Source organism: Myotis myotis, unplaced genomic scaffold (assembly GCF_014108235.1).
Source record: "Myotis myotis isolate mMyoMyo1 unplaced genomic scaffold, mMyoMyo1.p scaffold_m19_p_34, whole genome shotgun sequence".
Lineage (NCBI taxonomy): Eukaryota > Metazoa > Chordata > Mammalia > Chiroptera > Vespertilionidae > Myotis > Myotis myotis.
This window is the reverse complement of record NW_023416340.1, coordinates 210,202-238,049: the sequence shown is the minus strand read 5'-3', so window position 1 is coordinate 238,049 and position 27,848 is coordinate 210,202. Positions and strand designations below refer to the sequence as shown.

Below are 27,848 nucleotides of genomic sequence, written 5' to 3'. Positions count from 1 at the left end.
TAAGAACTGTTGAGCGAATGAATAAATGAAGTTCTAGTCTGGAAAGAATTGTCTTGTTTAGTGGTTTCCAACCCTACCTGCTCTTTTGAATTGCCTGTGGAACTTTCAGGAAATAAATAAACCCCAAAGGGTGGGGAACCAGAATTTTTCAGGGTGTGACCCTAGCTTAAATACTTTTTCTGATTTCCAGCACAGCCAGGGTTGAGAATGACTTTTTCAGTCACGAATGACAGAAATAGATTCTAAACCATTCTTCAGCCTGTGCTCATGGCAGACATCAGTAATCAATCCCAGGTCTCAGGAGTTGTCACTGAGCTTGAGGCAGCCAATATCAATCAATGGAGCTGTGAGAGGAGCAGAAGGGGCCAGAGGGGCAGGGCCGGGTGTCGCACAGGCCACTCTGATAAGAACCTCTCCTGCACTCCCTGCGGCTCTGGCTGGAGCACCTGTCTGAGGAGCTGCCCGGTGACACCGCCTGCCTCTGGCCGCCTCCAGCCGCCCCCATGAGGAGTGGAAGGAGGCACATGCACGGCAGACGTTCACTTGACTCGCAAGCCTGCACTGTGGAGTGTGGAGGTGGGTAGTCCTTGCCCACTCTTCCCAGGCAAAGGGATCCTGTCATCTCTCCCACTCCCCACACCTACTGGGTCCTGTACTCTGCCACCAAAGCCGCTCTCCCCCATCCCCATCCTGTGACACGTAGAACAGGTGCCACCGGGGCCTGCAGTGCTCCCCCTGGGCCTGTGGACGTGGGTGAGGCTGGGAGAGTCCGTGGGGTTCTTCCAACCCTTCTTACGTGACTGCTGCCCCCATCCTCCAGCTGCTCTGAGGGTGGCACTGCCAGCCATCTGCCCAGCTGAGGAAACCAGGGCTCACAGATGAAGACGGGGGGTCCCCAGGCTCCCAAGTCCACGGCTCCTCCCCAAACCCACCATCCCTGGGCCTCCCTCTCCGAGACCTCCGACCCAGCCGAGTCTCCAAAGCTGGCCTCCTCTCCCCAGTGTGATCAGAGACCAGTGGGGGCCAGGAGACTGGACTCTAGCACTGAAAGAGGGGGTCGCAGAGGTGAAGAGGAAGGAAGACTCATGCAAAAGTGTTGTTTTTTATTTTCTTTTGGGGGCCAGTTGCAGCTTCCCACCAACAAAACCTCAGAGCACAGTGGCAGGAGCAGATGTGGGGCGGGTGCAGGATGAGCCCCTGCTCCGGGGCCTGGGGTCTCTCCTGGGAGGCTGGGCTGCAGGAGGCTGGGAGGCTCCCGGCGCTGGGGGGAGGGGGAACTCCCCCCACAGCGGAGAGCCAACCTCAGCTGCTGCTGCATGTGCTCAGCGCTTGTCTGGGGGACAGAAGTGGGGAGACAGAAACCAACCTCACGCTCTGGCCCCAGCCGGTCAGGCGATGGAGGGTCAGATGCTGACCCCACCCCCTGGCAGCACCTACAGCTGATCGGTCTATGCCACAGACTCTGTGCTTCGGGGTGGAAAAGGGTCTCTTTGGGGCTTAAATAAATGGGCCGGGGAGGGACAAGGGGTGCGAGACAGAGGGTGACTGTGCAGCCAGCAGGCCGGCCTCCAGGGCCCCGAGGCATTGTGGCGCCTGCACTGTGGCCTGCGAGACTCCTGGGGGGAAGGGAGGGAAGGTCCCAGCCAGGTCTTGGGCCACCTCTCGGGGTTCACGCAGTGTTTGGAGGGGTCGCTGGGGAAAGCAGAGGGGCTGGAAGACAGGTGCCGGGGGCGGGGCTTAGCGCAGGTCCTCCTCGTCGCCCTGGATGGTCTTCTTGATGCGCAGCAGCATGGTGGTCAGCCACTGGTCCAGCCGGGAGATGGAGTCGAACTCCTTCACCTGTGGCACACCCGCAATGGTGACTATGGTGACAGGTGGCTAGTCCCACGCCTGGCCCTGGCTCCCTGCCTGTCCCAGCCCTGAAGCCAAAGGTCTCTGCTCCCAAGTTTCTCCAGATGTGTCCCTGCCAGCCGTGGCCTGAGGAGGAGCAAGGGAAGCTGCAGTCCCGGTGGTTCCCTTTCAGGATAATAATTAACTTTGTAGCTTAAGAAAGGCCCAGCTTCCTTGTTTTACGGATGGGAAACTGAGGCCTGGAGATGTGACCAGCCCTGTCCCGGGTGCCACAGGGAAGGGGGGGCCCGGGAACCCACACCCTTCGTTGCCCCTCTCCTTGAGGAGCTTTCACTGTCGGGGCAGGAGGGACCAGAGGTAGCTTGTCTGTCATCATAGGGGCCGAGAACCCGGAGGGGCAGGCGCTCAGCTGTCTGGATGACCAGATCAGGTCCTGAGCTGGACACACTGGGTTCCGGAACATTTAGAAGCAGCTGGGGCAGTTCTATGAGGAACTGGCTGCTGGAAGAATGGGCCCTCCAATGGCACCTCAGCTCCGCCTCCCTCCTACTCCCGCAAAGGGGGAGGGTGACGGCTCATTTCCTTCCCTCTCGGCTCCTGGGTCACCCACCGCAGCTGATGAGGTGGCCCCCAGCTGCTCACTCAGGGGGACTCCAGGGGCGCAGCCTTGGTCTTCAGGGCCAGACAGATGTGGACCTGAACCCAGCTCTGTCCCCGAGGGACCAAGGACACGTCCCCTCCTCATTCTCAACCTCAGTGCCATCATCTCTAAAATGGGGAGAATACTCCCTGCACCTCTTGGGGGTGACTCGCGAGATTCTGGGGTGTCTACAGAAAGGAATTCACAGCCAGGGGCCAAGGCCAGAGTTAAAAAGGTTGAAATTCTCGGCAGAGCATGTCTGAGAAGGGCGGCCACCCGCCGGCCACTCACCGCCTCGGTGTAGCTGTCCACGTTCTGCTCTTCATGGGCGTCTAGCAATTTCTGCAAGAACACGTCAGGCAGGTTAGATCCGTGTACACACCACCTGGATGGAGGGAGATCGGGGGACTCCCATGCTGACAGGAAGGAAAGGGTTCCGTCCCAATCCTGCCTGTGTTGGAAGTTGCTTGCAAGCTCATGGACACAGGTCATGTGTGTGTGCGTGTGTGTGTGTGCATGTGTGTGTCCCAGCTCAGCCTCTACTAGCTTTATCGCTGCCCGAGTCTGATTTTATCCAGAAAATGGAGACCCAAATGGCAGAAGAGGGAAAACAAAATCAAAACGAAGACCCCTTGAGAGCCACTATAATCTCGGTGAGCCTCCTAACTGGAGCGCCTCCACCCACCTGCAGGCTCCCAACCACCCACTCCCAGGCCCGGATGCAAAAGGGCAGGGAAAGGGGTCAGCACGCACCTTCATCAGCTTGCACTCCCGGGAGTCAGAGAAAGCGGGGAACAGCTCCTCGTACTTCTGGACAGCGATCTGAGCATGGCACGGGTGGAAGGAAGGAAGGAAGGAAGGAAGGAAGGAAGGAAGGAAGGAGGGAGGGAGGGAGGGAGGGAGGGAGGGAGGGAGGGAGGGAGGGAGGGAGGGAGGAAGGAAAGAAGGGAGGGGACAGCCAATAAAGGGGCTGTTGAGGCCACTGGCCTGACAATGAAGGGGATGTAGGCTGGCTTGGATCCTGAGTCAGCTCTGTGCCCCTCCCCCACCTTTATGTCACCTGGCTCTGTGCCTAGTGTCACCTCCAAGGAGCTGAGCTCAGCGCCAGCCTGGCTGCAGAGACAGCTGTCGGGGAGTTAAGGGAGAATGTACGGAGCGTTTCCCGGGCCAGTGCCCAGTACTGTCTCCTGAACCAGGCTCACCCAGGGGAGGGGGCCAATGACAACTGCCTGAGTACGTCTTACATGTCAGGCCTGGTGCTGGGCACATTTCATGTAACTATCAAATGACAGAGAGCCCCACTTTATAGGGAAACACCTAGAGAAGGCAGTGACCTGCTCAGGGCACAGGGTAAGCAGTGGGGCAGGGATCTGAGGGGGCCTGATGCAGGGAGCAGGGCTGGGGGCTCAGACGTGCCAGGCTGAGGGTAGGGTGGCTGGAAACGCCTAAGAAACCCTGATTCAGGAGTTCACTCCTCCCTCTGGGCATTTCCTGCCCCTCTTGCCAAGGGGTCCTGAACTGAAGATGGGTAGGCGGACATACAGGCTATGGTTCACATCGTGAGACTGGGATCAGAGAGATCTGGAATTGTGCTGCTGTTTACCAGCCATGTGGCCTTGAACAAGAGACTCTGGTCTCAGCCTGAGTGTTCACCTGTAAAATGAGTGACAGAGATGCCGACCTCACGGGGAGCAGTAAGGATTCAAAATGTGCTCTCACGAAACGAAGGCCTGGCACCGAGTAAGTCGGGAACCGGAAACTCACACTCAGCGGCGGGCCGGTGACATCAGTGAGCACACGGGTTCTCGCCCAAGGCCCACTGTCAGGGGCCAGACGTGAGGGAGGGGCTCACCCCTTCTGAGGAGTTGAGAGGGGCCTTGGCCTAGTGACAGTGGCCCCAGTGCCCCAGTGGCCACCTGGCGGGGGGGTAGGCTCTGGTTGGGCTCACCTTGGCGTTGAGCATGTCGATACAGAAGTGGCAGAGGGCCGCCTTGAAGAAGTAGTCCTTGGCGCTGTACTTGAGGAGGGGGCTGTCCATGGCGGTGGTCCCCACCTGTGGGCACACGGTGGCTGCACTGTGAGCTCCCGGCAGGCAGCCAGAGGGCCAGGGTCACTGCCAGGCATGGGGGGCTCACTGGAGGCTGGGTCTGGGCCCCAGGAGAACACCTGCTAACCAGGACCCCAAGAGCAGGGAGGCAGGGACCAGCCCCAGGGAAGCTAGCAATGGGTACATGCGTGACCAAGGACCGAGACATAATGGGGGGGGGGGGGTTGCCACAGGGCCAAGTGTCTGTGGGCCTCCCCAGGTGCCTAAGATGGTGAGAGACGGCCCCACTATCAGGACTGACAGGAGGCTGGCATGTCAGGGGCAGAGGGGCGGCAGGCTGAAGGAACACGAGGCGGTGCCTGCCCCACTCTCCTCTGAGCTGCCTGCCTTTCTCCTGGCCATGAACCCACCAGGACAGCCCGGGCCCCGCCCAGCCCTCCCCACACAGTGGAGAGGAGCCCACGAAGCCGTGGGAGGGTCCCTGTTTCCCTGACCCCCTTCCTCTGGGCTCCCCAGGCTTCGGCAATTCTTCCCGTTCCCTCCCAGACTCTGGTTCTTCAGAGTCATCTCACTCTGGGGTCGACCAGGAAGCTCCCTGAGGACGGGGCTGGGCTGGGAAAGGGCACAGCACACGGGGGGCCATGGGTGGAGGAAATGTTTAGCCAGGTGAGTAGAGTTAGGGCGAGGGGATGACAGAGGGAGGCGGACAGAAAGGGAGGGAGGGGGGATAGAGAAGGTGGCAGAGGGAGGGGGGCACGGGCACACAGGATAGGGAGCAGCGCCCTCCGCAGAGAGCAGGGCTCGGAGCCCCACGGTCCCCACCTGTTCGTAGATGTCAACAGCTTTCTGATACTGCTCCAGCTGCGCGGCGTAACCAGCCACCTTCAACAGACACTTGTTGGCCGAGCTGTGTGGGGCGGAGAGGAGAGAGGTTGGCGGTGGCTGGTGGCCAGCACAAGGGGCTGGGCGGCAGGAGTGGAGTGGTCCCTGGGTACCTGTTTGACTCCTCGCTCTTGTAGTAGTCTGCAGACTGCTCGTAGTGCGCGATGGCCTGGGCGACGCGGGAGGGAGGAGGGTGAGAGGGGGTAATGCAGCCTTTATCACCGGCCCCTGGGACACAGCCAGAGCCCTCATCCAAGTTCTGCCAGCGCCCACGCCCCTTCCCCGGTGCTCAGACACCAGAGGACTCCCCGAGGGAGCAGGGCAGAGAGAGGAGTCCAGGTCCCAGACGCCTGGCTGCAGCCCCCTTTGTTCGTCCCCCCCGGCCCCGCACCTTCTCGATGTCCACCAGCTCCGTCTCGTAGATCTCAGCGATGGAGATGTGGTGCTTGGCTGCGATGGTGAACCGGCCCTGTGTGGGACACGGGGAGGGAATGCCTGTGGCCAGTGCCCCACACCAGCTCGACCGCGCCATGCACCCCCCTGGTCCCCAAAGCTGTGGCTCCCTGCCCCTCAGCTGCACTTGTGAGGTGAGGTGTGCAGAGGAGGGTACCGAGGGGCAGAGGGAATGGGACTTAAAAGGAAGGCTCTAGAGTGAGGGGCCCAGGTCTGAGTGCTGCCCTGATTGGGTGACCTTGAGCAAGACACTCCACACCCAGCCCCCCTTCCCTCCTGTCCATGGTGCACAGGTGGGGGGGGGGGGGGCGGTGCAGAGGCACCTGGCACAGGGCCTGGCTGGAAGAAGCATTTAATAGAAGGCCCAGAGCACCCATGGGACCAACGCTCTGGAGAAACCGGGGCTGAGGGCCCGAGTGTCCCCACCGCCCAAGGCCTCCTTGGCCTCCCCTCCCCCAGGTGGCCAACGAGGTGGCTTCTCACAAGCAAATCCCCCTCCACCTCCCCTGTGGAGGCCTCCAGCTCCCTGAGCACCCCGCCCCCCGCCTCCACCCAGTGGAGGTCCAGGTGCCTGTACAGCTGCTCCACACACAGGGGCTGGTTCACAGCCACCCCCACGCCTCAGGCAGCAGGAAAGGGTCAGGCCCTACGCCCAGCCAGGCCTAGTCTTGGGTCTCAGCCAGTCCTGTCTGCAGGTGTGTGCCCTGGGCATCACTTCGTTGTGCGGGCCCCTCTCCTGTCACACGGGCTAACCAGCGCCACCTCACAGGGCTGTGGTCGGAAGATGACCCCGTGCAGAGTGTCTGGGCCAATAAATGGCAGCTGCGGCCGCTGCTGTAACTAACACTGCAGCATCGCCAGGACCTGCGGGGCCAGGACCCCTTTCTGCCCGGGCGGAGGGGTCTGACCAGACAGGTGGAATGTGAAGAGGCAAAAGGTAGAGTTCACAGGGCCTGAGCCTGGTTGTGGTCCACAGTCTCGGCCCCCTGGCCTCGGGCCGGCCGCCTCTCTGGGCCCCATCTGTCCGTGGGGATGTTCCCTGGGCAGGGCAGGGGCTGTGCCCACTCTGGGCACGGCCCACACCCCCCTCTGGCTGCTGTGAGCTGGGAATCAGATAGGATGCTGGTGGGGAAGGGCGGGCAAGGGGAAGAGGACACATGTCCCCAGTAACCTTAACTTCCACAAATGAAGACAAGGATGGCCTCCGGGACGTGCTGGAAGCTACTGCCAGCAGCCAGGCTGGGGGGCAGGGTGGGGGACCCTGTGAGGACCCAGCCAGCCCAGCCCAGCCCAGCGCAGGTGACAAATCCCCCTCTCTGCCTGCTCTTGGTGCTGGAGCTGGGAGGTGAGGCTGGGGCAATATGTGGACCAGGACTTGTCGCGACCCTTACCATGTCTGTGTAGATCTCGATTGCTCTCATCAAACAGTTAATGGCCTCTGGGGAGAGAAAAAGGGAGGCGGGGAGGAGAAGTGAGAAAGCCAAGTCATTTGGGCAGAAGCTGGGAGAGGGGGGATGCAGGGCTGAGGCGCCTGCGAGATCAATAGAGTTGCCAGGGCTACGCTCTGCTCTCCGCTCTCCAGGGGAACCGCTGGGAGGGAAGGGGAAGGAATCCCTGAGCCCAGGAAACGTGGTCAGACTAATTTATTCCGCGGCCTGACTTGCTGGGCACATGCTCCGGGGGGAGCCTGGCTGACGTGCCTGCCCTCTCCCTGGAGCTGCCACAAAGCCAACCCCTCCCAGTTACCCCAGGGACAGGACACGGCTGGGGCCAGGTCAGGCTGATGGCCAGGCTCCCCTGGGTGTTCTGAGCCTGATCTTCTAAGGCTTTACTCTCAAGAGCAGAGCTGCTGGCAAGGGGCGGCCAAGCCTGACGCCTGAGGGACACCCTTTCATTGTGGACCCTGAACCCGCCACGTCCCCTGCACCTGTCTGGCCTCCATCTACGGCAGGAGGAGGCCCCTCCAGCTGGACTCCCCATTACTCTCTTGCTCCCACCTCAGCACTCAGCCCTCTGCACCCTCCTTAACCTGGCACTGATCCCCACCAGCTCCTCACACCACAGGTTTGCCAACGAAACACACACACAGTAGGGAGGTACTTGAGAAGAGGAATTGGGCTACCTTTGTTGTACTATCTCTTCCAAGATCTTATTTTATTTTTTAATATATTTTTATTGATTTCAGAGAAGGGAGGAGATAGAAACATCAGTGATAGAGAATTATTGATCAGCTGCCTCCTGCACGCCCCCTACTGGGGTTCAAGCACACAACCCAGGCATGCGCCCTGATCAGGAATCTAACCGTGACCTCCTGGTTTATAGGAGGACGCTCAACCACTGAGCCATGCCGCTGGGCTCTTGCAAGATTTTAAATTTGGGAATGGCTTTTTTCCTTTGACAAGTTATTTGGAGGAAAGAGAGAAGCATGCGTGGGAGGCATTTTCTGGCAGACAGAGATGAGCTCTTGGATGGATTTTTTTTTAACACCGTTTTAATGCATCGCAGGAGGAGAGGGAGTAGGGGGAGGCGGAGACAGCCTGGACAGACCCCAGGATGAGGGTCTGAGCTGAGCCAAGGCTGAAAGTTCGTCCTGCAGTCCGGGACATTCGAAAGGCTCCCGGTCTGCTTCCCGGGGCTCCAGTCAGCCAAGCCCACCGGCCGAGATGCCACAAAGAGGTGTAAGGCCTGGTGGCTGCTCTTAAGGGGCTTATGGCCTCACTACCCAGGGCGACATCAGAACTTGGCACGTAGCTCCGGGCCGGGCTTGCAGGGAGTATTCACGCCTCCTACATTTGCAAGATGTGCGTCTGTAAGCACTGCTCTGGGAGTGAGGGGATCTAGAGGTTTTGTCCAAGTCCGAAAGGCCTCTGGACACCCCCAAAAGATTCAGAGAATGGACGCCATTTGGCTAAGGTTGAGGTTGACAGCTGGAAGCCTGAGGCGGTAGGGAAGAGGAAAAGGAGCAAAAGGGGGCAGAGGAGGACAGGGAGAGAGCACAACCAACAATTACAGCCGGGTCAGTAAGAGTGACTTTCACACACACACACATTTTGTAACAGCTTTTCTGGAAGTAACTGATAAGCTAGCAACTGGCTGCACCACCATGATGAGGATGAGGAGGAGTGAGCAGCTGGGCTGCAGGGAGTGGGCCCTGCACATCCCACCCCTGCTCTGGCTTCCACCCCAGGGGTGGGTGTGACCAGCAGGCACCCTACCACTCACCCACTCCCTCTCCTGAGCCGCTGGGAGTCCAACAGGGGACCTGCAGTCAGAGGTGGCAAGGCTGTTCCTAGTGCCATTAGCAGCCGGCAGTGGGAGGGGCTGGCAATGCCCCTGCAGCTGCCCTGGGGGCCTAACCGGCCGGAAGCCCTGAAGCCTGTCAGCAAGGAGGCCCTGGTGGTGTAACAGGGGAGGCTCCCCCCACCTCCGGCAGCAACACGGACTCATAGGGTTAAATCCCCTTCATCCCTGCTCTTCGCTCCATGACAGCTATTCCTGAAAGCAGCAGGCCCCACTGACACCCTGGCAAGAGCACTGGCAGACAAGCCCGACACAGTGGCTAAAACCAGCTTCTTATCTTATCAGGTCACGGGAATCCCCAGGATGAGTGGCCAGCACGCCCCTGGATGAGCACAGAATCTCCGCCCGCCCCCTCCCCGCCCTTATCTACCCACAGAAAACTGGACCTGGAAAGGGACTCGGAATGATCCAGCCCAGGATGAGGAGAGGGGGACTGAGGCCCAGGGAGGGGGAGGCCCTGGCTTAGGGACACAGGGAGTCTGCAACCCAGGGCCCTCAATCCAGCCAACTCCATCCCACTCCTGCAGTCCACCCCCAACACGGCCAGTCTCCATGATAAACCGGGCAAATCCTGGAACCGCACAGGAAGTGGAACAGATTAAAGGAAGATGCCCGGACCTCGTACACAGTAGGCATCCAATAAATGGCAGTGGGGCATGGGGTATGAGGGGGAGGGGGAATGGGGGCCTGGTCACCTCCCTGTCCTGGACGCACATGCATGAACCCCTGGGCCCAACTGTCAGGCAGGAGGGGTAAGAGGCCTCCCTGGCCTGAGTCCACCCAGAGTGGCAGACAGTGGTTGGGAAACTCGGGAACCACTGACAGCTATGGGCGTCCCCCCCCCCCCCCCCCCCCCCGCCTCCAGCCCCTGGAGAGCGTGATGACAGGAACCAAATCCCTTTCCCCGCCTGGGCGGCTCTGGCAGGCCTCAGGCCCAGGTTGGCACCAGCTGCCTCTGGAGGGGGAGGGGCAGGCCCCCCAGGGCTCCTGCAGGAAGTGCTCACATAGGACGGACTGGGAGGTGATCAGCAGGGCCCCAGGGAGCAGATCACCTGCTTGGGGAAAGAGGGCCAGGTTCCAAACAGGGCCTCCAGCTATTCCACAAGGCAGGCTGCCAGGAGGTGGAGGCTGAGCCCAGGCCAGGTTCCTGTCGGATGTGAGCAGAGGGCTGTCCCTCACGGGACTTTATCTCATACTAGGTGCCACCCTGGGCATGTCCTCGCCTTATCTCACGTGTGATCTCTGCTTTACCATCAGGAAATGCAGATCCAACAGATTAAGTGACCTGTCCAAGGTCGCAGGAGAGCAGCTCCTCCCGGACCTCGCAGACCCACTGAGCCACACAGCTGCCACGGCCTCCGTGAAGCTGCACTGGCCCCAGACACCAGGCAGCTGCTACTCCTGGTGCAAATGTGCCCTCTCCGCTGACCCTGGCTGGAATGGTCCCCAACGCAGAGTTGTGACTGGGTTGACAGCCACTGCAAAGCCCCGCCCATCCTCAGCACCAGGCACCCTTATTTGGGCTCCAGACAAGGCACCTGGTCCGGCTCTGCCCAAATTATCCTGTTCTCTGCTCTGCTGCCCCTCTTGTTCCCCCACAAGATCCCCCCCAACCCCAACTGCCCCTCCTCCCCCCATCTCAGCTTCCAGGGCAGCAAACCGTGCTTGCTGATCCCTGGAGAAACTAAGTCGGTCTCTGTGCCCCACGAGGGGACCGTCACCACACCTCCTGCTGCTTTCCCACCAGCCTGAAGACTGCCACCCTCTGTGCTTCCTACAGCCAGGCCCTGGCCACATCCAACACACACCCTGCAGAGCCTGCCGAGATGAGGAAACTCGGATCAAAAGCCAGGGAAGGGCACGACATCAGAGGGCCAGGTGGCGCCGGTGCACGGGAAGCGCTGCGTTGTTTAAAGAGCAGCTGGTGCTGTGCACATGTCACGCGGCCTGGCACTCTGCTCCCGCCCCAGAAACAAGTTCTTCCAGTCACTTGGGAGCAGCAGCCGAACGTCACAGATGCCAGGGCAGCATCTCCAGGTCAACCAGTTCCCCAGGGAGCAGGAAGGATGGGGCAAGGGGGCCTCCGTGGGGGGGACGACACACAGACGTCTCTGGGTGATTCCAGCTGAAAACAAACCCGGGATGGCCTGGGTCATGTCACTCACCCACGTGGCCTGCTGTGGCCCAGCACTCAGCTTTGTGCAAGGAGTGACAAGGATCCACCAGTCACAAGGCCTCCCCTCCAGCTCTTTTTTTTAATCCTCACCAGAGGATATGTTTTTATTGATTTTAGGGAGAGAGGAAGGGAGACAGAGAGGGAGAGGGAGAGAGAGAGAGAACACCGATCGGTGTGCTCCCAATCTGTGCCCCGACTAGGGACAGAACCAGCAACCTGGGTATGTGCCCTGACCTGGGGTATGGGACAACATTTCCACCAACTGAGCCACCCAGCCAGAGATCCCTCGGGTCCTTGCTGAGCCTGAGCCTACCACTCAGACCAACATCTATGAGACCCCCGGTGGCAGAGGAGGGACTGGTCAAGTCTAAAGACAGAGAAAAGCTACTTGGTTTACACAGAGACCAAATCCTGGGAATCAAATGAATGTCCCCGTCAGCAACATGGGCCTGCCAGCGATCCCCAGCGCTTGCACGTGAACCGGTGCTCACTGGCCCTCCCAGAGACCTCTGTGTACTGCTGACAACTGTCCCCTCTTGGGAAGAACAGGCCTTTATTCCAAGATTATGCGTCTCTTTTTTTTTTTTTTTTAAAGAAAAGCATGTCTTTCCCATTCTCATAAGAGAGTGACAATAGATGGTCTTTATAAAAAAAAAAATCTCTGCTTGCTAAAATTAAAAGTTAGCAACCTATGTCTGGCACCAAGACTTAAAAAGCAAATTAAAACCTCAGCTCCATGAAATCGAAAGTCTGGTACGCACTGGGCTTCTGCTTCCGGATGAGCCCAGTGGGACAAAATGTGTTCTTCACAATGACAGAGACCCAACTGGGGCTTCTGTGCTCAGTTGTCATCTGAGGAAACTTGTTCTCTGGCAACTACATCTCAGGCTCTTCTCTCCCAGCCTCTCCCTTCCCCCCTTGGCCCCTCAGGGAAGCCAGGTTAGGGCCACTTCCTCTCCTTCTCCGGAAGTGACTCCTACCTGGCTGGTCTCAGAAGCCCTCCACCAGCTTCTGCACATCAATTCTGACAACAGAACAGATTTTCCTCTCCCCTTGTCATGCGGTGGGTCTGAAATGTAACTCCCACTCCCAAATGCTCCCAGGCAGCGGAAGGGGAGCGATCAGCTGCACACACAGTAGAAGGGGAGGAGGAGGCTTGGAGCGGGATGAAAATGCCACCGGAAGGGAGCCAGTTCTGAAATTAAAGCGCGAGGGGCTCCCTGCCAGCCTATCGCGTGTCGGCCCCTGGAGAAAACAGAGCCCGTGGAAACCTGAGGACTTCTCTGCAGAGCGCTCAGCTGGTGCTCGGGCAGCCAGCCCTGGTAGCCCACGGGCCTCACCTTGGGGGTCAGCTTTCTTGAACGCGTTGCCGGCGTCCACAAAGCAGGTGGCGGCGTCGTGCTTGTTCTGGAGCTGCAGATGCAGCTGGGCTGCCTGGCAGAAGGCGTTTCCGGCAGCTGCAACAGAAAAAAAGTGACCCCGGCCTAAGTGGGGCTCCATGCTTCAGAAGCCACGCAGACACTGCCCTGGGAGCTCTCAGGAATACAGGGCGCCCCGGAGAAAGGAACAGAGTGGCCTGGGTGAGCTGAGGTCTGGGCCTAGGACTCAGGCCCCCTGAGCCAGCAGTGCCCCCGGGGGAGCCTGCAAGCACAGGGCTGGGAACCCTACTCAAAGGCAGAGAGCAGGCTGAATCATGGGAGGGGGACAGGCAGGGGTGCTGGGGAAGAGAGGGCAATTGAGATTCAACTCTGAAACACTTCCTGATTTACTCCCCAACTCCAAGTCCGATTTCTTTCCCCCAGGACTCCCAGCTCTTCCTAACTCCCTGTACTCCTCTGCCTCTGTCCACGTTCTAGTCCCTTGTGTAGAGTCACTGCAGGTTGTGTGGGCAAGGCACCCCACTAATCATGAGGCATATGGGGGGCATACAGGGTCCGCTCCCTCTAGGATGGGGTGGGCAAACTTTTTGACTCAAGGGCCACATGGGTTCTTAAACTGGACCGGAGGGCCGGAACAAAAGCATGGATGGAGTGTTTGTGTGAACTAATATAAATTCAAAGTAAACATCATTACATAAAAGGGTACGGTCTTTTTTTTTTTTTTTAGTTTTATTCATTTCAAACGGGCCGGATCCGGCCCGCGGGCCATAGTTTGCCCACGGCTGCTCTAGGAGCTTCACGTCCAGAACAGGAAACAGGACGCAGACCCGAAGATCCTGAGTACCTGGGGCACGAGGAGGCCACGCACCCGAAGCCCAGTCTGTCCTGAACTCCTGCACGCTGTCACCTTCCCTGGGTCCCAGGCCATTCTGCTTCTGTTCTCATCCCCTAAAGGGACTTACAGGAGACACTGGGGTCTCTCCCCCAGGGGTGGGGACTGTGCCAGCTGAGACCCCCACAGACACCTCAGCTGCTCTGAGGTGCTTCCCTTCACCCGCCTCCAGCTAAGTCCCCGTCACAGAATTGCTGAGCCGGAAGAGGACGGGAGGGCCTGGCCCCGGCCCTGGAACTTCAGAGCAGCAGGACAGACAAAGCCGCCCAGGGTTTTACGATGTATGAGTTCTTTATTATGTTTAAGGGCTAGAAACTTGAGTGTAAAATTTGCAGAAAAGGTAAAAAAAAAAAAAGAAAAAGAAAAAAAATGGCCTAGGAATTTGGGTGAGGGTTGGTTTACAAATTTCTAGGGAAAAGCAACATCTGTGTGATTGAAAAGTAAGTATTTTTCAAGCACTTCCCGAGCTTGGAGCATAAACATCCACGTAGCACCTGCCTTTACGCACACTGTGTTTTGTGGAAGCGGAAACATTCTCAGAAAATGACAATAGTCGATTTTACCCTGTGCCTCCCAGAGAGGAACTTTGTCTTTGCTCGATTCCCCGATCCGACTGTGCAGATGTTCCAAGTCATTTTATGAAATCAGCCCCCGGTGGGCTCCACGCCCTGGCTTTTCAAACCCCTCCTCGGGCCTCAGGCAGCTCCCTGCCGACCAAGCTCCTGGGAATCGGATCACAACTCAGGACCGAGTCACAGAGCCATGAAGCGGATGACACTCCGCCCACCAACATAGGAGTGTCTCAGGAGGCGCCTGACCTGGGGTGACCTCTCCCGGGTGGAGGCGCCTGCAGCATTACATGACACTGTGCCGCCTCGTTTACTGCCCTCACTGACCGCCCTCGCTGGTGAGCCTGATCTCCATGAACCCACACCACGGCCCCATTCGGTCTCAACTACTTCCCTTCCGTGGTACTGAGGAGGAAACACACGTGGGTGTAAAATGACTAGGAGAGGCCAAGTAACTTCCAGGGTCACAGGTCAGTCTGACCTGACACACAAACCCAAGTCACTCAGCTCCAAAGGTCATGAGGCATCGCAGGAGCAGGTTAAACACCGGGCCCTGCTCTGGCTTCTGAATTCTGTCCTGTCGCTTACTACTTGTGGCACCTTGGACAAGGGGCCAGGACAAGCCTCAGTTTCCGAATCTGTAAAATGGGAAAATTAATGAATGGCACTGACCTCGTAGGGTTGCTGCAATGATTCAATTAAATAATACCTGTCTAGTGCTTAGTACGGTGCCTGATAAGTGGTAACTGTGATCACTGTTATTGGACCACTTGACCGTCCCCCCCAGCTCAGAATTCAGACTCTGCTGGAAGCAGTATGAAACAGTGTCCGGGGAAACCTGATATTCCAAATTTAAGGAGAAACCCCTGGAAGGGCTCATCAACCCATGCGGGTCCACCTGGACTCAGTAATCTATCCGTCCTCATCCCTTCCGTCCTCTCTCCAAGGCCCAGGGAGCCAAGCTGTAAGATAACCCAGTGGCTCTACCGGCCAGACAGCAGGCCCACAGGCTGTGACGCCGGAGAAGCCTAAAAGGAGGGGGGCTGCGAGGCTGGGCTCCCAGCCAGGCCCGGGAGGCGGGAAGCCGAGGGGAAGGAGGAGAAAGCATGGTGGAGCTCTAGCAGCGATCACATACCACTCCAGTTTTTGGCCATTTTGAACATGTTTGCTGCTCTGGCGTAGATTTCGCAGGCTTCCTCTGTTTTGGACGAGCCTCTGGGGAAAAAGGAAACGGGGAAAGGATAAGGAGAATATCTAGCCTGGTACCAAAGGGGAAGTGAGCAGAGACAGTGGAGACGTGGCCTGCATTCACTCCCATGATTTCCCTGGAAAGCCAGCTTCCCGCATCCAGCTGCAGCCCAGGCCTCTATCTGGGCTCAGGAGAGAGTCTGTGGCTTCCACCCCCACACAAAGGCTGCCTAGGTGCTCCCGACCTTCCCGCCATTGTGACAGCCTCTGACAGCCACTACCATTCCCACTTCCTGCCTGGGCTGCTCGCAGGCTCCCCGCAAGTCCCTTTCCCAGAGATTGCAAAGCATCCTGGGGGAAGAGCCCAGCCTTGGCTGCCTCGTCCCTTCCCCAATGACTTAATCCTAGCCTGGCACACTACAGCGGTTCAGGGAAGACCTCTCAACCCTCCAGTGTCACTACCAGTTCAGGACCGGCCATAAATATTATAATATAAACACAGAAATACTATTTTTAAATGTGTATATAAAAAGTTCCCATTTGTGTTAAAAACAGAACAAAAAGAGAGGGTGAGAAGAGAAGCATATATGTTTATGTGAATAGAATATTTCTGGGAGAATACACCAAAAACAAGTTGCAGCATTTTTCTCTGAGGTGGGGGCCAGGCATGGGAGACAGATGGACACCTTTTGTTTGTACTATCAGAATTTTATTTTATTTTTTATTTTGAGAGTATGCTTATTAAAGCTGGGACAATCAAACAAGGAAGGGCCTAGGATGGAAGAAGCAAGAGGGGAGCCTGGGCGGGGCTGCTGTCAGCTCACTGGGAAGTCAGAGAAAAGGGGGCCTTGGAGACAGGTTCAGGGATTAGCCCGGGAACAGCTGCTGCTGCCCACTGCTCCCCTGGTTGCAAGTCTCGTGGGGTCCCTTGGCGTTTAGGAGATGCATGTCTGTGGGGGGAAAAGAGGAGAAAGGGAAAGGTGCGGGCGTGCTCCTGGGAGGGACAGTGTGCCCCTGTCTGAATTTTTTTAATCACCCGCATATTTTATCTATTCAAGAAAAGAAATATGTATATTTTAAATATCAGGATTTATATTGGGTCCTGTGATCCAGCAATGAATTACATTTCTAGCAATTTACCCTAAGAAGCTAATCAGAGAAACTACAGGATGTTCAGCACAGCATTATTAAAACTAGAGGCCTGGTGCACGAATTCGTGCACAGGTTGGGTATGGCAGGCCGGCTCTGCCCTGGATTGGGGTGGGGAAGGTGATCGAGGAGGGGGGCTGGCTGGAGGGGACAATTTGCATATTAGCCTTTTATTATATAGGACAGGACGGCAAAACCACCCTCAGAAAACCTACTTTGTAATGTACTATGTGACTGTAGGGACCGGTGAGATAGAGAGGAGTACATTTTCAGAAAAACAAAGAGCACCCTGCAGGGACAGCTACCCTGGCACCCCCACCTCCAAGTGGTGCATATGAACTTCTTCCTGAATCGGGGGACCTTCATTAGTACCTCACCCACCAGTGGTAAGTCATTCCATCTCCCATAACCCCACCAGGCTTAGCCCACGAGGTCTGTGGTCTCTGTAACTTTCAAACCCCCATAGCCTATAAAAATCAGTAAAATAAAACCCACACACTCAGGAGTCCCCCACATGGAGTTCAGATTCCCTCTTCACTGACATCAAGCAATGTCCAGTTTTGAAGGAAAAAGGGGACTTTTCCAATGAAAAGTCACACAAATCATCTTCACTGTCCCAACCCTCACCCCTGTGTCAACTGGCGCTGGAAACTCGCCATCCCAGCCAGCTGCCAAGGGCCTCTAGTGTAATTTTGGAGCTGTGCTTGGCGCACGCCTTCACTGCACTGTTGGTGTCACAGTCCACCTCACCCATCTTTTGAATCACATGAGAGGCTCCTTACAATAATCAAATCAGAGCCCACAGCCACCCTCCCTGGAGATTTCACCATCCAGCGGGATGGTCTGGGTAGGGCCAGAGTCAGGACTTCTTAACAATCGTCCCCGATAATTCAGATGATCAGGTGAGTTTGGGAGGGGAAAAACTGACTCAGACAGACAGCCTGGAAAGCAGCCAGCAGTGATCTCCTGGGTCAGGTGACTTCAGGTGACCTCCCAGGGCTGCCTGAGTGTGTGTGTATGTCTGTGTACAGAGGGGTGGGGTGGACTCCTGAATCCCAATCACACCAACAAGGTTCTGCTTTAGATGAAAAGCCTGCCCTTTGCCTTAGGGGGCTGTGCTGACACTGTCTCCCTGCTGTCTCATGGAGAGGCTCCAGCAGAGGGTCGCTCTGCTGTCCAGAAAGTGTCCCTGAGCAACGCACTCCCCCACTTCCCATACCTCGTCCCAGATGGCCCAACACATTGAACCTGAGACCCCAATTTGAAGTGCCTTCTTCAGAAACCACTCAGAGAGCTGAGGCACTTCCACAAACTTCTGGCAGATTTCAGAAGGATCCCTTGGGGCCAGAAGGCAACACCCCCCTCACCCCCGGGGACCTTCTCTGGAATGTTCTCCTTAAAGGATGCATTCAGAGATCGCCCTCACAGATGTGCCCACCCCATGGACCCTTCGCTTCTCTGAGGGCACAATTAGCCCCACCCAGGCCCAGACGTTCTCTGGAAAAGCTCAGGCTCCTGGTTGAGCAGAAGTGGCCCGTTCCACGGAGAGGCCCCGAGCCGGGTGACTAACCATGAGCAGAGCCAGCCCAGCTGGTTTGTTTCAGCCCAGTGGGGCAGAGTGGACACAGAACACAAAGCCTGTCAGCTGCCGGGCTGACATGCTATGATCCCAGGCTAAGCCGGGCCAACCCCGCGCTGGGTCAGTGATTCTAGCTGTGGGGTGGGAAAGCCGGAGGGATTACCACCTGCTCAGGCCGCCAGGCCTGTCTCCGCCTTGCTATTTCCACCGCAATTACAGGGGGATCTCTGGAGTTCTGTCCTCTTCTTTTAGAAATGGAAGCTGAGTCGCCCAGCTAGGGCCACTGGCAGACCCTAAAGGAGAAGCTGTTCCCATAGCCATTTAGTCATATGGGGAACAAACATGAGTATTTATGATATGCCAGGCACTGGACATAGTAGTAAACAAAGGGCAGAACCTGGGCCTCAGTAAACAGGAAGCCAGCAAGACAATTTCAGAGTGATTCAGCACTAGAGGGGCTGGGGAGGAAGAGCTTCTTTGAATGGACAGGTCAGGGATGCAAGATTTGAGCCTCATCCCCAACGATAACTAAGGAGCCATCGTGAAAAGAGGAAGAGCATTCCACACAGCAGCCAAAGCATGTGCAAAGGGCCCCGAGACAGAAACAAGCGTGGCCATTTCAATCGAGGAAAAGAAGTGGGCCAGGTGGCTATGGTGCAGGGAGCAGTAGGCAATGAGGCTGGAGAGGCAGGCAGGTCCGCTCATGCTAGCTAGAGGCAGGAGAAGAGTTTAGGCCACATTCTAACACAACAGGAGGGCTTCTGGCAGGGAGAGTGAGGAAGGAAGAAGTTCCCAGCTCCACTGCTCCACCAACCTGCCTCCCCACACAGTACAGCTGCATGGGTTACATAGGATTTCTCTCCTCAATCAGGTCCGCTCATGTCACTCATCTAAGGGCGGCCTCCATGACAAACACCAAACTCTTCTGAAGAGCCGGGGCGGCAGCACACGACAGCTGACTGTCCCTCCCCCAAGCTGCTTCTGCTTGGCTCTCCCCAACCAGCGGCTCTGAGCCATGCCCAGGAATAGAGGGAACTGGTTTGGGCCGGCCTGGTGCAGGGCTGTCTATAATTACTCCCTCGGCTTTGCTTTCTCCCCCTCCCAAGGCGGAGGAAGCGGTCTCAGGTCTCCCAGGCGGAGCCACCAACCTCCAGCGACTGCCATATGGAGGAGCGAGCGGTGCCAGAAGTGCACAGACGGCCCGGCGGGACCTGGGCCAGGCGGTCTGCAGTGCAGTCTTAGCCTCCCTCCCTCCCTCCTCCATCCTCTGGGCCTTTCCAGCTCCCACCAACATGCCACCTACCCCACCTGCAGTTTCCTAAGGACCTCGAAAAGGCAGAGCAGATGGAGTTCACTCCCATTTTGGGTCCTCCTCCACAGGCCCTCTCCCTCCTGTCCCCCTGTGGTGCCACAGCTACCAGCCCTCAGTCTTCTTGAGACTTAACACCCTGCCCTGGTTCTCTAGCCAGCGCCCTTGGTGGAAGAATGGGCCCTCAGCAGTCCTGTCCCGCCCTTGCCTTCTCCCATGTGCTATGCATCGTCATTACTCCTTATAATGGCAACCACGGGCTCCGCCTGAAGGGACAGAGTTCCTCACAATAACCCTCGGGGTCCTCGCCAGGGTATCTGTAAATCCTCCTGCATCTCAAAGGAGGCGGCTGGCTGGGCTCAGGGGTGTTAAGGGGCTTGTCCAAGCCCACACGGCCAGGAAGCGGTGGGGTCCAATGGGGACTTGGCCCTGGGGATCTCTTGCCCTTGCCTCTCCCTCACTCAGGGGCCTGGGAGGCTCCCCTCCTCCTGTGAGTCTTCTGGAAAATGAGGAGGCAGACAAAGTCCAATAGATTAAACAGCCAACCCGCTCAGGTTTCCATCATCTGACAAGCAGACTGCTCTCCCCTGGAGGCCTGATGGGTGGCCCCAAAGCAAGGGAGGGCTTGGTCCAGCCAGCGCCCCCCGGAGCCCTGGCCCACCGCACAGTGCTGCAGGCAGAGGAACATTAGAGAACAGAAAGGCACAGCCCGCACAGCTGAGCTGTCAGGGCCAGACCCACGGGATTCCACCAGCATCTCCTACATCACCTGCAAACGCTAAGCTACTCCCTGCCTCCCTGGCTCTGCAGTGACAGGCAGGGCCCAGGCCCCCACAGTGACTGCATAGGCCCCAGTAACTGACAAAATACAGGTTTACACACGACTGCCCGGCGCTGAAACCATCACAGGACACCCTCTGGACATGCCTGTACGCGCAAGGGGTGGGGAGAGAATGGACCTGAGGCCGGGAGACCAGGGCTGCAACTGGTCTCAGCCCTGTGCTAAGTGCGACCTTGGACTAGCAGCCCCCGAGTCTGTTTCTTTAGGTATAAAATGGAGACAATGAACCGGACCTGGGAGGAGTCTTTGTGAAGATCAGGGATTACCTGGGGCAGAGGCCAACACAGAGCAGGCCCTCAAATGGTTACCATTAGAGAAAGGAGGAGAAATACACTCCAAAGGCTGCCAGCCACCTGGCAGTGGGAATTCTAGTCACTCGGGGCAGTGGGAAACCTCAGACTGCAGGCAGACGAGCCAGGATTCCGGCGCCAGCTCCAGCTCGTGGCTCAGCAGCCTCAGTCTCCTCATCTGTACCTGGGGAGAGACTCCACATGGGGTAGAGCTGCTGGAACCATGAGAGCACCTGCCACACTTAGCATCACTTATCGGACTGGCAGAGAGAGAACTATTCTAGAAATGTTTTCCTATTTCAACATCTCAGCGTGGGTTCACCTCCCCCGGCCCCAGATTGGCTCCGTGCAGCCCTCCTCCCACTGTAAACTCAAAGGCAGGGGCTGTGCCAACCACAGGGGCTGGCAGGCGCTCCTGCGGTTCCATACCGATGCCCTCTGCACCCCAACAGGATTACTTCATCCCAGCCAAAGACATGAATGTTTCCTTTTCTTTTTTTTAAATATTTGTATTGATTTCAGAGAGGAAAGGGGAGAGAGAGAGATAGAAACATCACGATGAGAGGGAATCACTGATCAGCTGCCTCCTGCATGCTCCACACTAGGGATCAAGCCCACAACCCTGGCCATGTGCCCTGACCAGGAATCGAACCGTGAGCTCCTGGTTCATAGGTCGACGCTCAACCACTGAGCCAGGCCAGCTGGGCAATGTTTCCTTTCCTTGAAAGGTGTTTCTGAAAGACCCTTGCCTCTCTGTAGCCCCATCCCAAACAGAAGCGTTGAAACCTCTGACCAGGCAGCAAAGTCCCATCCATCATGGAGGACAGAACCCTGTTATTGCAAAATCTGGCCAGGTTACCCGAAAACCTTGTGTCCCTTCAGGAAAGACACTGTTTGGAGACTGGGCAAGAAATGCCAAGCTTCCCACTGTAGGTCTTGGCAGCTGGTAGGGCAGTGCGAACCGCATGGGTGTGGCCGGAATGGCACCAGGGGTTTCTGCTGCGCTCTGGGTGGAAGGAGGTCTAGAGGCAAAGCCAGAAGCTGTCATTCCCACACAGGTGGGTCCTGTCCCCAAACCTGTCAGCCATTCTTCCCTCAGGAGAGCCCGCCTCCAGGGGTCCTGGGGTTGCTGGCACCTACAGGCGGTTCGAACAGGAACTGATTTGTCAACATTTGATTTTTAGAGATTGTGCTGTGTGTATACAGAACACGTTGCCATTTTTTCTCCAGCTCAACTTCCAATAACTATACGTAGCAACAACAATAAGCACGTACCGGCGTCAGACACTGTGTTCTCACCATTTCACACCCATAATCTCACTGTTCCTTAGCACAACCCCATGAAGTAGCTATTACTATGATTTCACTTCACAGATGAAGAAACTTCCCATGCAGGTTGCTGTCCAGTGGGAAGAAACTTTTCTTTGGATTGGGGAGTGAGGGGGAGATGTGAGGGGTGAGGAAAAGCCCAGGGGCACCGCGGGAAGGCCACATCCTGGGAGGCTCCCAGCAGAGGGAAGAAAACGTGCGCCCCACCGCCTGTCCCTCTGCAGCCTCCCTGTGCTTCCTCAGGAAATCGGCACCTTTTACTCCAGAGAAGTTGGGCTGCCCCCTCCCCTCTCCCAGCCTCCTCCCCAGGTGCCTTTGGCGGGCTGAGGAGCTGGGGGGAGGGGAGAGGAGGGAGCAGGAAGGAAGGTACAGAGGAGCTGTGATCTGCTTACTAACTGGCTGTGTGGAAGCTGAAGCCCCCTAGCGTCTGGCAGCCCAGAAGCAGTGAAGAGCAGAGAAAGCCCTGGCATCCAAGGACGTGGGGCGGCCCCAGGTCCCACGCGGGGCTGTCCTCCTTGGCCCTTTTGACTCGGGCAGAGACCTCTCAATCTGGGATGCCGTCGTTGCTGAGATTCCTGAAAGGGGAAGAATAGCACGAGGGACTTCCCTAGAAGCCTTGAGAAAGGTGGGCTGTGAAATGCTGACCACAGGTGACCCCAGCGCCAGAGGCCAGGGCTGACCGCTCGCTGTACTCCCAGCCCTCAGGCAGACAGCTCTGGTCAGGCGGGCCCCTGTCCATGCCCCTGCCCTCGGCTCTGGCCTTGCTCACGCCCACCTCAGCAACATCTCAGCTGCTCTTGGCGCCGGAAGGGGCAGGGATGAATACACCTACTCTTTCTTTCAAACGTTTGGAAGAAATTGCCATGGGGGGCGGGGAGGAGTTAGAAGGAGTGAGCTCCCTAAGATGTGGTTTGCCAACATCATTAGTGTCCAGAATGGGCCTGAGCCGCAAGATACACTAAGTGTAGTGGAGAGGGCTTTGGGATCAGCCAGGCCTGGGTCTGGCCGCAGACCCCACTTACTGGGGGACTGGGCTGGGCAAATACCTCACCTTCTCTAAGCCCGCATTTGTCCACCTCCTCAGGCTGCTGTGAGGACGGAATGTGAGGATGCAGGTAAAGTGGCCGGCCCAGGCCTGACTCAGAGCCAGGGTGAGCACTTAACATTGTCGCTATTATTCATGTCACTGCCTTCGGTCTCCCCCGCCCCAGCTGCTGTAGTCCTTTCTAAAGGGCAAATGGGGACCGGCTGGCTTGGCTCAGTGGTTGAGCATTGACCTATGAACCAGGAGATCATGGTTCGATTCCCAGTCAAGGCACATGCCCGGGTTTCGGGCTCGATCCCCAGTGGGGGCCATGCAGGAGGAGGCCAACTGATTTTCTCTCATCAGTTGTTTTTATCTCTCGCTCCCTCTACCTTCCCCTCTCTGAAATTAATAAAAATATATTAAAAACCAAATAAATAAATGGCGAATGGGAACCCTCCAGGACTGGCCTGCTATGGACTGAATGTTTGTGTCCCCCAAATCATGTGTTGAAATCCTAACCTCCAAGGTGATGGTATTAGGTAAAGCCTTTAGGGTGATACTTGGTGGAAGGATGCTGTCTATGAGGAAGCTGGCCCTTACCGTTGGCACCATGACCTTGGACTTCCCAGTCTCCAGAACCATGAGAAATACATTTCTGTTGTTTATAAACTGCCCGACTATGGCACTTTGTTGTAGCCTGAACAGGCTGTCAGAACTCCTCCGTAAAGCCCTCAGTGCTCTGCACAGCTCCAGTCCAGCCCTTTCTGGAAAACTGCCTCCCCGCACTGGCCTCGTCCCTGCCGAGCTTCACCTCCCACTTCTGCGCTTCGAACTTCATGTGCTAACACGGAACTCCCTGTGTTACACTTCACCCACCTGGGCCTTCCTCACGCTGTCCCCTCTGCCTGGAGCAGTGCTCCCCCACTAAAGGGGACCCCAGAACTCCTGTTCATCCTCCCAGATGGAGGCCTCTCCTCCAGGGAGCCATTCCTGGCCCCTTGGTTCCCATCATTCCTGGCAGAACCTCCCCTCACGCCACACCTTTGCTCGCACAATTCCCACCTAGAACACCCTTCCAGGCCCCCACGCCCTTAGCAAGACCTAGAGTTCTTGGGGCCCAGCTCACTCCTCACCAGAGCCTGCCTCCAGATCACGCAACCTCATGCAAGTGACACAATCCAGCCCTTAGTTACATCTGACAACTGTTAGGTCCAATCAAAGAACTGAATCGATACTCCCTCCCCTGGGAACTGACCACTTCACAAAGGCATTCTTGTTTGTCTAGACCCGTGGCCGGCAAACTGCGGCTCCCGTGGCCCCTTGAGCGTGGCTCTTCCACAAAATACCACGTGCGGGCGTGCAGGTACAGTGCAATTGAAACTTCGTGGCCCATGCGCAGAAGTCGGTTTTCGGCCTGGGCGAGTCTATTTTGAAGAAGTGCTGTTGATATTTGGCTCTGCTGACTAATGAGTTTGCCGACCACTGGCCTAGACCACATTCCACTTGCTAAGACCATTCCCCCTCCCCTCCGGGCCTCCCCAGGACCCAGACCGCCCAGAGGATGCTCCATCTGGAAAAAGCCCGCCTGGAGTCCTTCAAAACCTCTGACTCCCCGTCCCTGGGTGCTGGCGCCATTTTGGGTTTCCAGCTGACGGAATAAATCTGTAATTCTTTACCACTTTCAGCCTCGTGCGTTCCTCCTCCAGCAATCCTAACAACAACTCTGTTGTACTAGTGTTTGCCAAGTGTTAGCCTTGTGCTGGGGAGGAAAATTCCCTCCCTGCCTGTAGGGTTCTTCTGGCTGGTCTAAAATCACTGACATAAGGCAGATTAACAGGAGAAGAACAAGTTAACGTTGAATAACACGTATGTCTCCTGCATACGTGGGAGAGACCCAGGAACACTAAGTAACTCGCCAAAGGCCGAAGCCGTCAGGTTAAATACAACTTCAGCTAAAGACAAAAGGTGTTGGGGGTGGAGCGTCGGTTGTGGGAAGTTACCAGGAAAAACACAGTAAACAGAGGTCAGACTGTTACGCAGATTTAAGCCCCCGCTTTCTCCACTAGATAGTGAGGGCAGGCCAGCACCGCCAGGGAGACAGCGTACAAACGCAGACGTCCTTTACCAATGGGAAGGTCCTCCTAAAACAGCCAACATCCCCAGGAGGCCTGTTTGGGGATGGCAAACTCTGTCCCCTCACTTCCTCCCCCAGGTGACACGTGTCTCAGAAGTTGACCTAGTTGCTTCCTCCAAGCACAACCCAACGGCAAGCACACTGATCTCAGTCCAGAGGGACCAGGCACCGAGAGCCGCCCAGGAAAACCAGCCGCCGAAACCGAGCTCCTGGCTCCCCCCCAAACACTGCGCTTGCTTCTCCCCGTGAAGGAGGAAGAAACACACACATATCTCCTCTCCACTCAGCCTCTAGCCCAGGGGTGGGCAAACTTTTTGACTCGAGGGCCACAATGGGTTCTTAAACTGGACCGGAGGGCCGGAACAAAAGCATGGATGGAGTGTTTGTGTGAACTAATATACATTCAAAGTAAACATCATTACATAAAAGGGTACGGTCTTTTTTTTCAATAGTTTTATTCATTTCAAACGGGCCGGATCCGGCCTGCGGGCCGTAGTTTGCCCACGGCTGGTCTAGAACCTTTCTCACTCATCAACGCACCAGCCGATGTTTCCAGCCCTGCGCTCCTCAGCCAGGGCATTAAAGCCCTCTCACTACACACTATCCGACCTCACATAACAATGGGCGGCCCAGCTCCTCTCCTGGAAACAACCCTCCCCTTCATTTCTTTTCTTAAAAATATGCTTTTATTGATTTCAGAGAGGAAGGGAGAGGGAGAGCGAGACAGAAGCATCAATGATGAGAGAGAATCACTGACATCTGCCTCCTGCACGCCCCCCCCCGGGGATCGGGCCCGAAGCCTGGGAATTGAACCCTGACCTCTTGGTTCCTAGGTCGACGCTCAACCACTGAGCCATGCCTGCCAGCCGGGCTCCCCTTCCTTTCTTACCAACCTCCTAACACCGTCTGTCTGTCCCAGTCCCTCCGCTCAAACCCAGTCCTGGCCTCTGGCAGGCCCCCCAGGCCTGCAGCCTCCCCGTCTCAGCCTCTCGGCTCCCAGGCTCCGTCCTCCCCTCCAGCACAGCTCTCCTAACCCTACAAACCCACGCCCCGCCCGCCCCAGTCCTCGGTCCCGTCCTCCCCGGCTCCCTTCCTCCTGCCAGGACCTCCGCCCTGCCCACTGCCTTCCAGCTCCTCTCCCCTCACTCAGCCTCTCCCCCTCTGCCTCTCCAGGCTCCCAACCTGATCCCCTCCGCCCCGCCCAGCACAGGTGCCCAGCCTGTTTCCTTCCTGGCAGCAACACGGCTGACAGCTCACACCTGTCAAGCTAACCGCCTGCCAGGCCCGAGTCTAGACACTGACGTGCACTTTTATTCGTCACCAGTGGCCAAGCTCGGAGGTGAGCTTTACTGGCGACCCCCTCTGAGTCACTGAGCTCATGGAGTAAGTGTCAGGGCCACGCTTCCACGAAGGATCCCGCAAAGGCTGGTCATCACTCTGATGGGCTAACGAGAATGTTGCGTGACGTACCCCGCTGCGGCCCCAGCCCCCTTCCAGCCCCCTTCTCAGCACACCCCAGCCATCCTGCTCCCACCCCCCACCGCCACCGCTCGCGGATCGGATGCCTCCCGCTCCCCTGGGTTTCCTGATCGCCCTCCTCTCTCTATCTCACCCTCCATCTCCTGAACAGAGTCAGCATCACTCACCCGCCCACCAGCCGTCCTTGTCCAGCCTCTCGGCCCAGGGCTTCACGCTAACCCAGCGGTTCTCAACCTGTGGGTCGCGACCCCTTTGGTGGTCGAACGACCCTTTCACAGGGGTCGCCTAAGACCATCCTGCATATCAGATATTTACATTACGATTCATCACAGGAGCAACATTACAGTTACGAAGTAGCAACGAAAATAATTTTATGGTTGGGTCACAACATGAGGAACTGTATTTAAAGGGCCAGAAGGTTGAGAACCACTGCAACCCGTCACCCGGGAGGCCTCTGCTCGGAGCTCACCCGAGTGTGGGACCCCCTGCACTGGTCACCCGCCCAGGCACCTCACACACCTCACCCCTGAACTCATCACTCCCAGGATCAGCGGAGCCCAGGCCCCCGCCCCCAACGCTCCTGCAAATGCACTGCCGCAGGCCCTGGGAGGACCGATCGCTCAGGCAGGCGTCCTCGGCCCGAGCCCCCGCTCGCCCGCCTGGGGCCCCTCAGACAGGCTCTCCTGCAGCTGCCAAGGCTTCTGGACCGGGCGGCTCGCGGGTTCCTTCAGTCCCCGCAGGCCGGTCCCCTTCCAGGCCTCAGACCGCATGCTTTCGGCCCAGGTGTCGCCGGCCCCTCGGTCCGCCTTTAGCCTGGGTCCCCTTCCAGCCTCACGATGCTGTCGCCACGGCCTGGGCGTCGTCAGCCCAGAGCCCTTCCGCCACCTCAGAGCGTCTCTCCTCCAACCGCGTTGACACAGCCTGGGCCGCCTGGCCCGCGGATTGTGTCCCCTCTGCTGTCTTAGCCCAGGACACCTCATCCCGAAAGCCCCTCCGCCCGTAGGCTCCAGCCCTTGGTCCCTGCCCCGCCGCCTCAGGCCATAACTCCTTGCGCCTCGCAGCCTAGGTCCCGGCCGACCCGCGGTGCGGCTCTTACCCAAAAAGGCCCGAGAAGAAGGACTGCGAGTTCTTCACTTTGCGGTCGGCCTCGGCCAGCAGCGCCATCGCCTCCGCTTCCTTCCCGGAGTTGTCCATCGTGGCCGCAAAGGTACCCAGCAAACCGCCCGACCCAGGCCCCTCGGAGGACTCAGCCGGGCCGGCCGGGTACACAGGTCAGGGGAGCTTAGCGGGCTGCGTTGACGTCGCACGGGCGCGCGCCCCAGCTACCCGGAACC

At 57.5% G+C, this 27,848-nt stretch overlaps 1 protein-coding gene across 4 annotated transcripts; it reads right to left on the bottom strand.

Annotated features, from left to right (window-relative positions):
* Positions 1 to 1,083: 1,083 nt before the first annotated feature.
* Positions 1,084 to 27,848, bottom strand: NAPA (NSF attachment protein alpha). Of its 4 annotated transcripts, none has more exons than XM_036302879.1 (11): positions 27,611 to 27,847; positions 15,325 to 15,404; positions 12,690 to 12,806; positions 7,265 to 7,311; positions 5,812 to 5,889; positions 5,534 to 5,589; positions 5,361 to 5,445; positions 4,440 to 4,544; positions 3,245 to 3,313; positions 2,783 to 2,833; positions 1,084 to 1,862 (listed from the first exon to the last, which is right to left on the bottom strand). In XM_036302879.1, the coding sequence occupies exons 1-11, from the start codon at positions 27,706 to 27,708 to the stop codon at positions 1,836 to 1,838; spliced, it is 813 nt and encodes a 270-aa protein (XP_036158772.1). In that variant the 5' UTR covers positions 27,709 to 27,847; the 3' UTR covers positions 1,084 to 1,835. The 4 variants fall into 4 exon arrangements, with proteins under 4 accessions (XP_036158772.1, XP_036158770.1, XP_036158771.1 ...); XM_036302877.1 differs by having other exon boundaries at positions 1,084 to 1,839; positions 27,611 to 27,846; XM_036302878.1 differs by having other exon boundaries at positions 1,841 to 1,977; positions 27,611 to 27,848.

Coding starts and splice junctions, on each gene's coding strand:
- NAPA (XM_036302877.1), bottom strand. CDS start 27,708: ATGGACAACTCCGGGAAGGAAGCGGAGGCGATGGCGCTGCTGGCCGAG. Junction 15,405..27,610: donor TTCTTCTCGGGCCTTTTTGG/GTAAGAGCCGCA, acceptor CTTTTTCCCCAG/AGGCTCGTCCAAAACAGAGG. Junction 1,840..2,782: donor TGGACAGCTACACCGAGGCG/GTGAGTGGCCGG, acceptor GGTGTGCCACAG/GTGAAGGAGTTCGACTCCAT.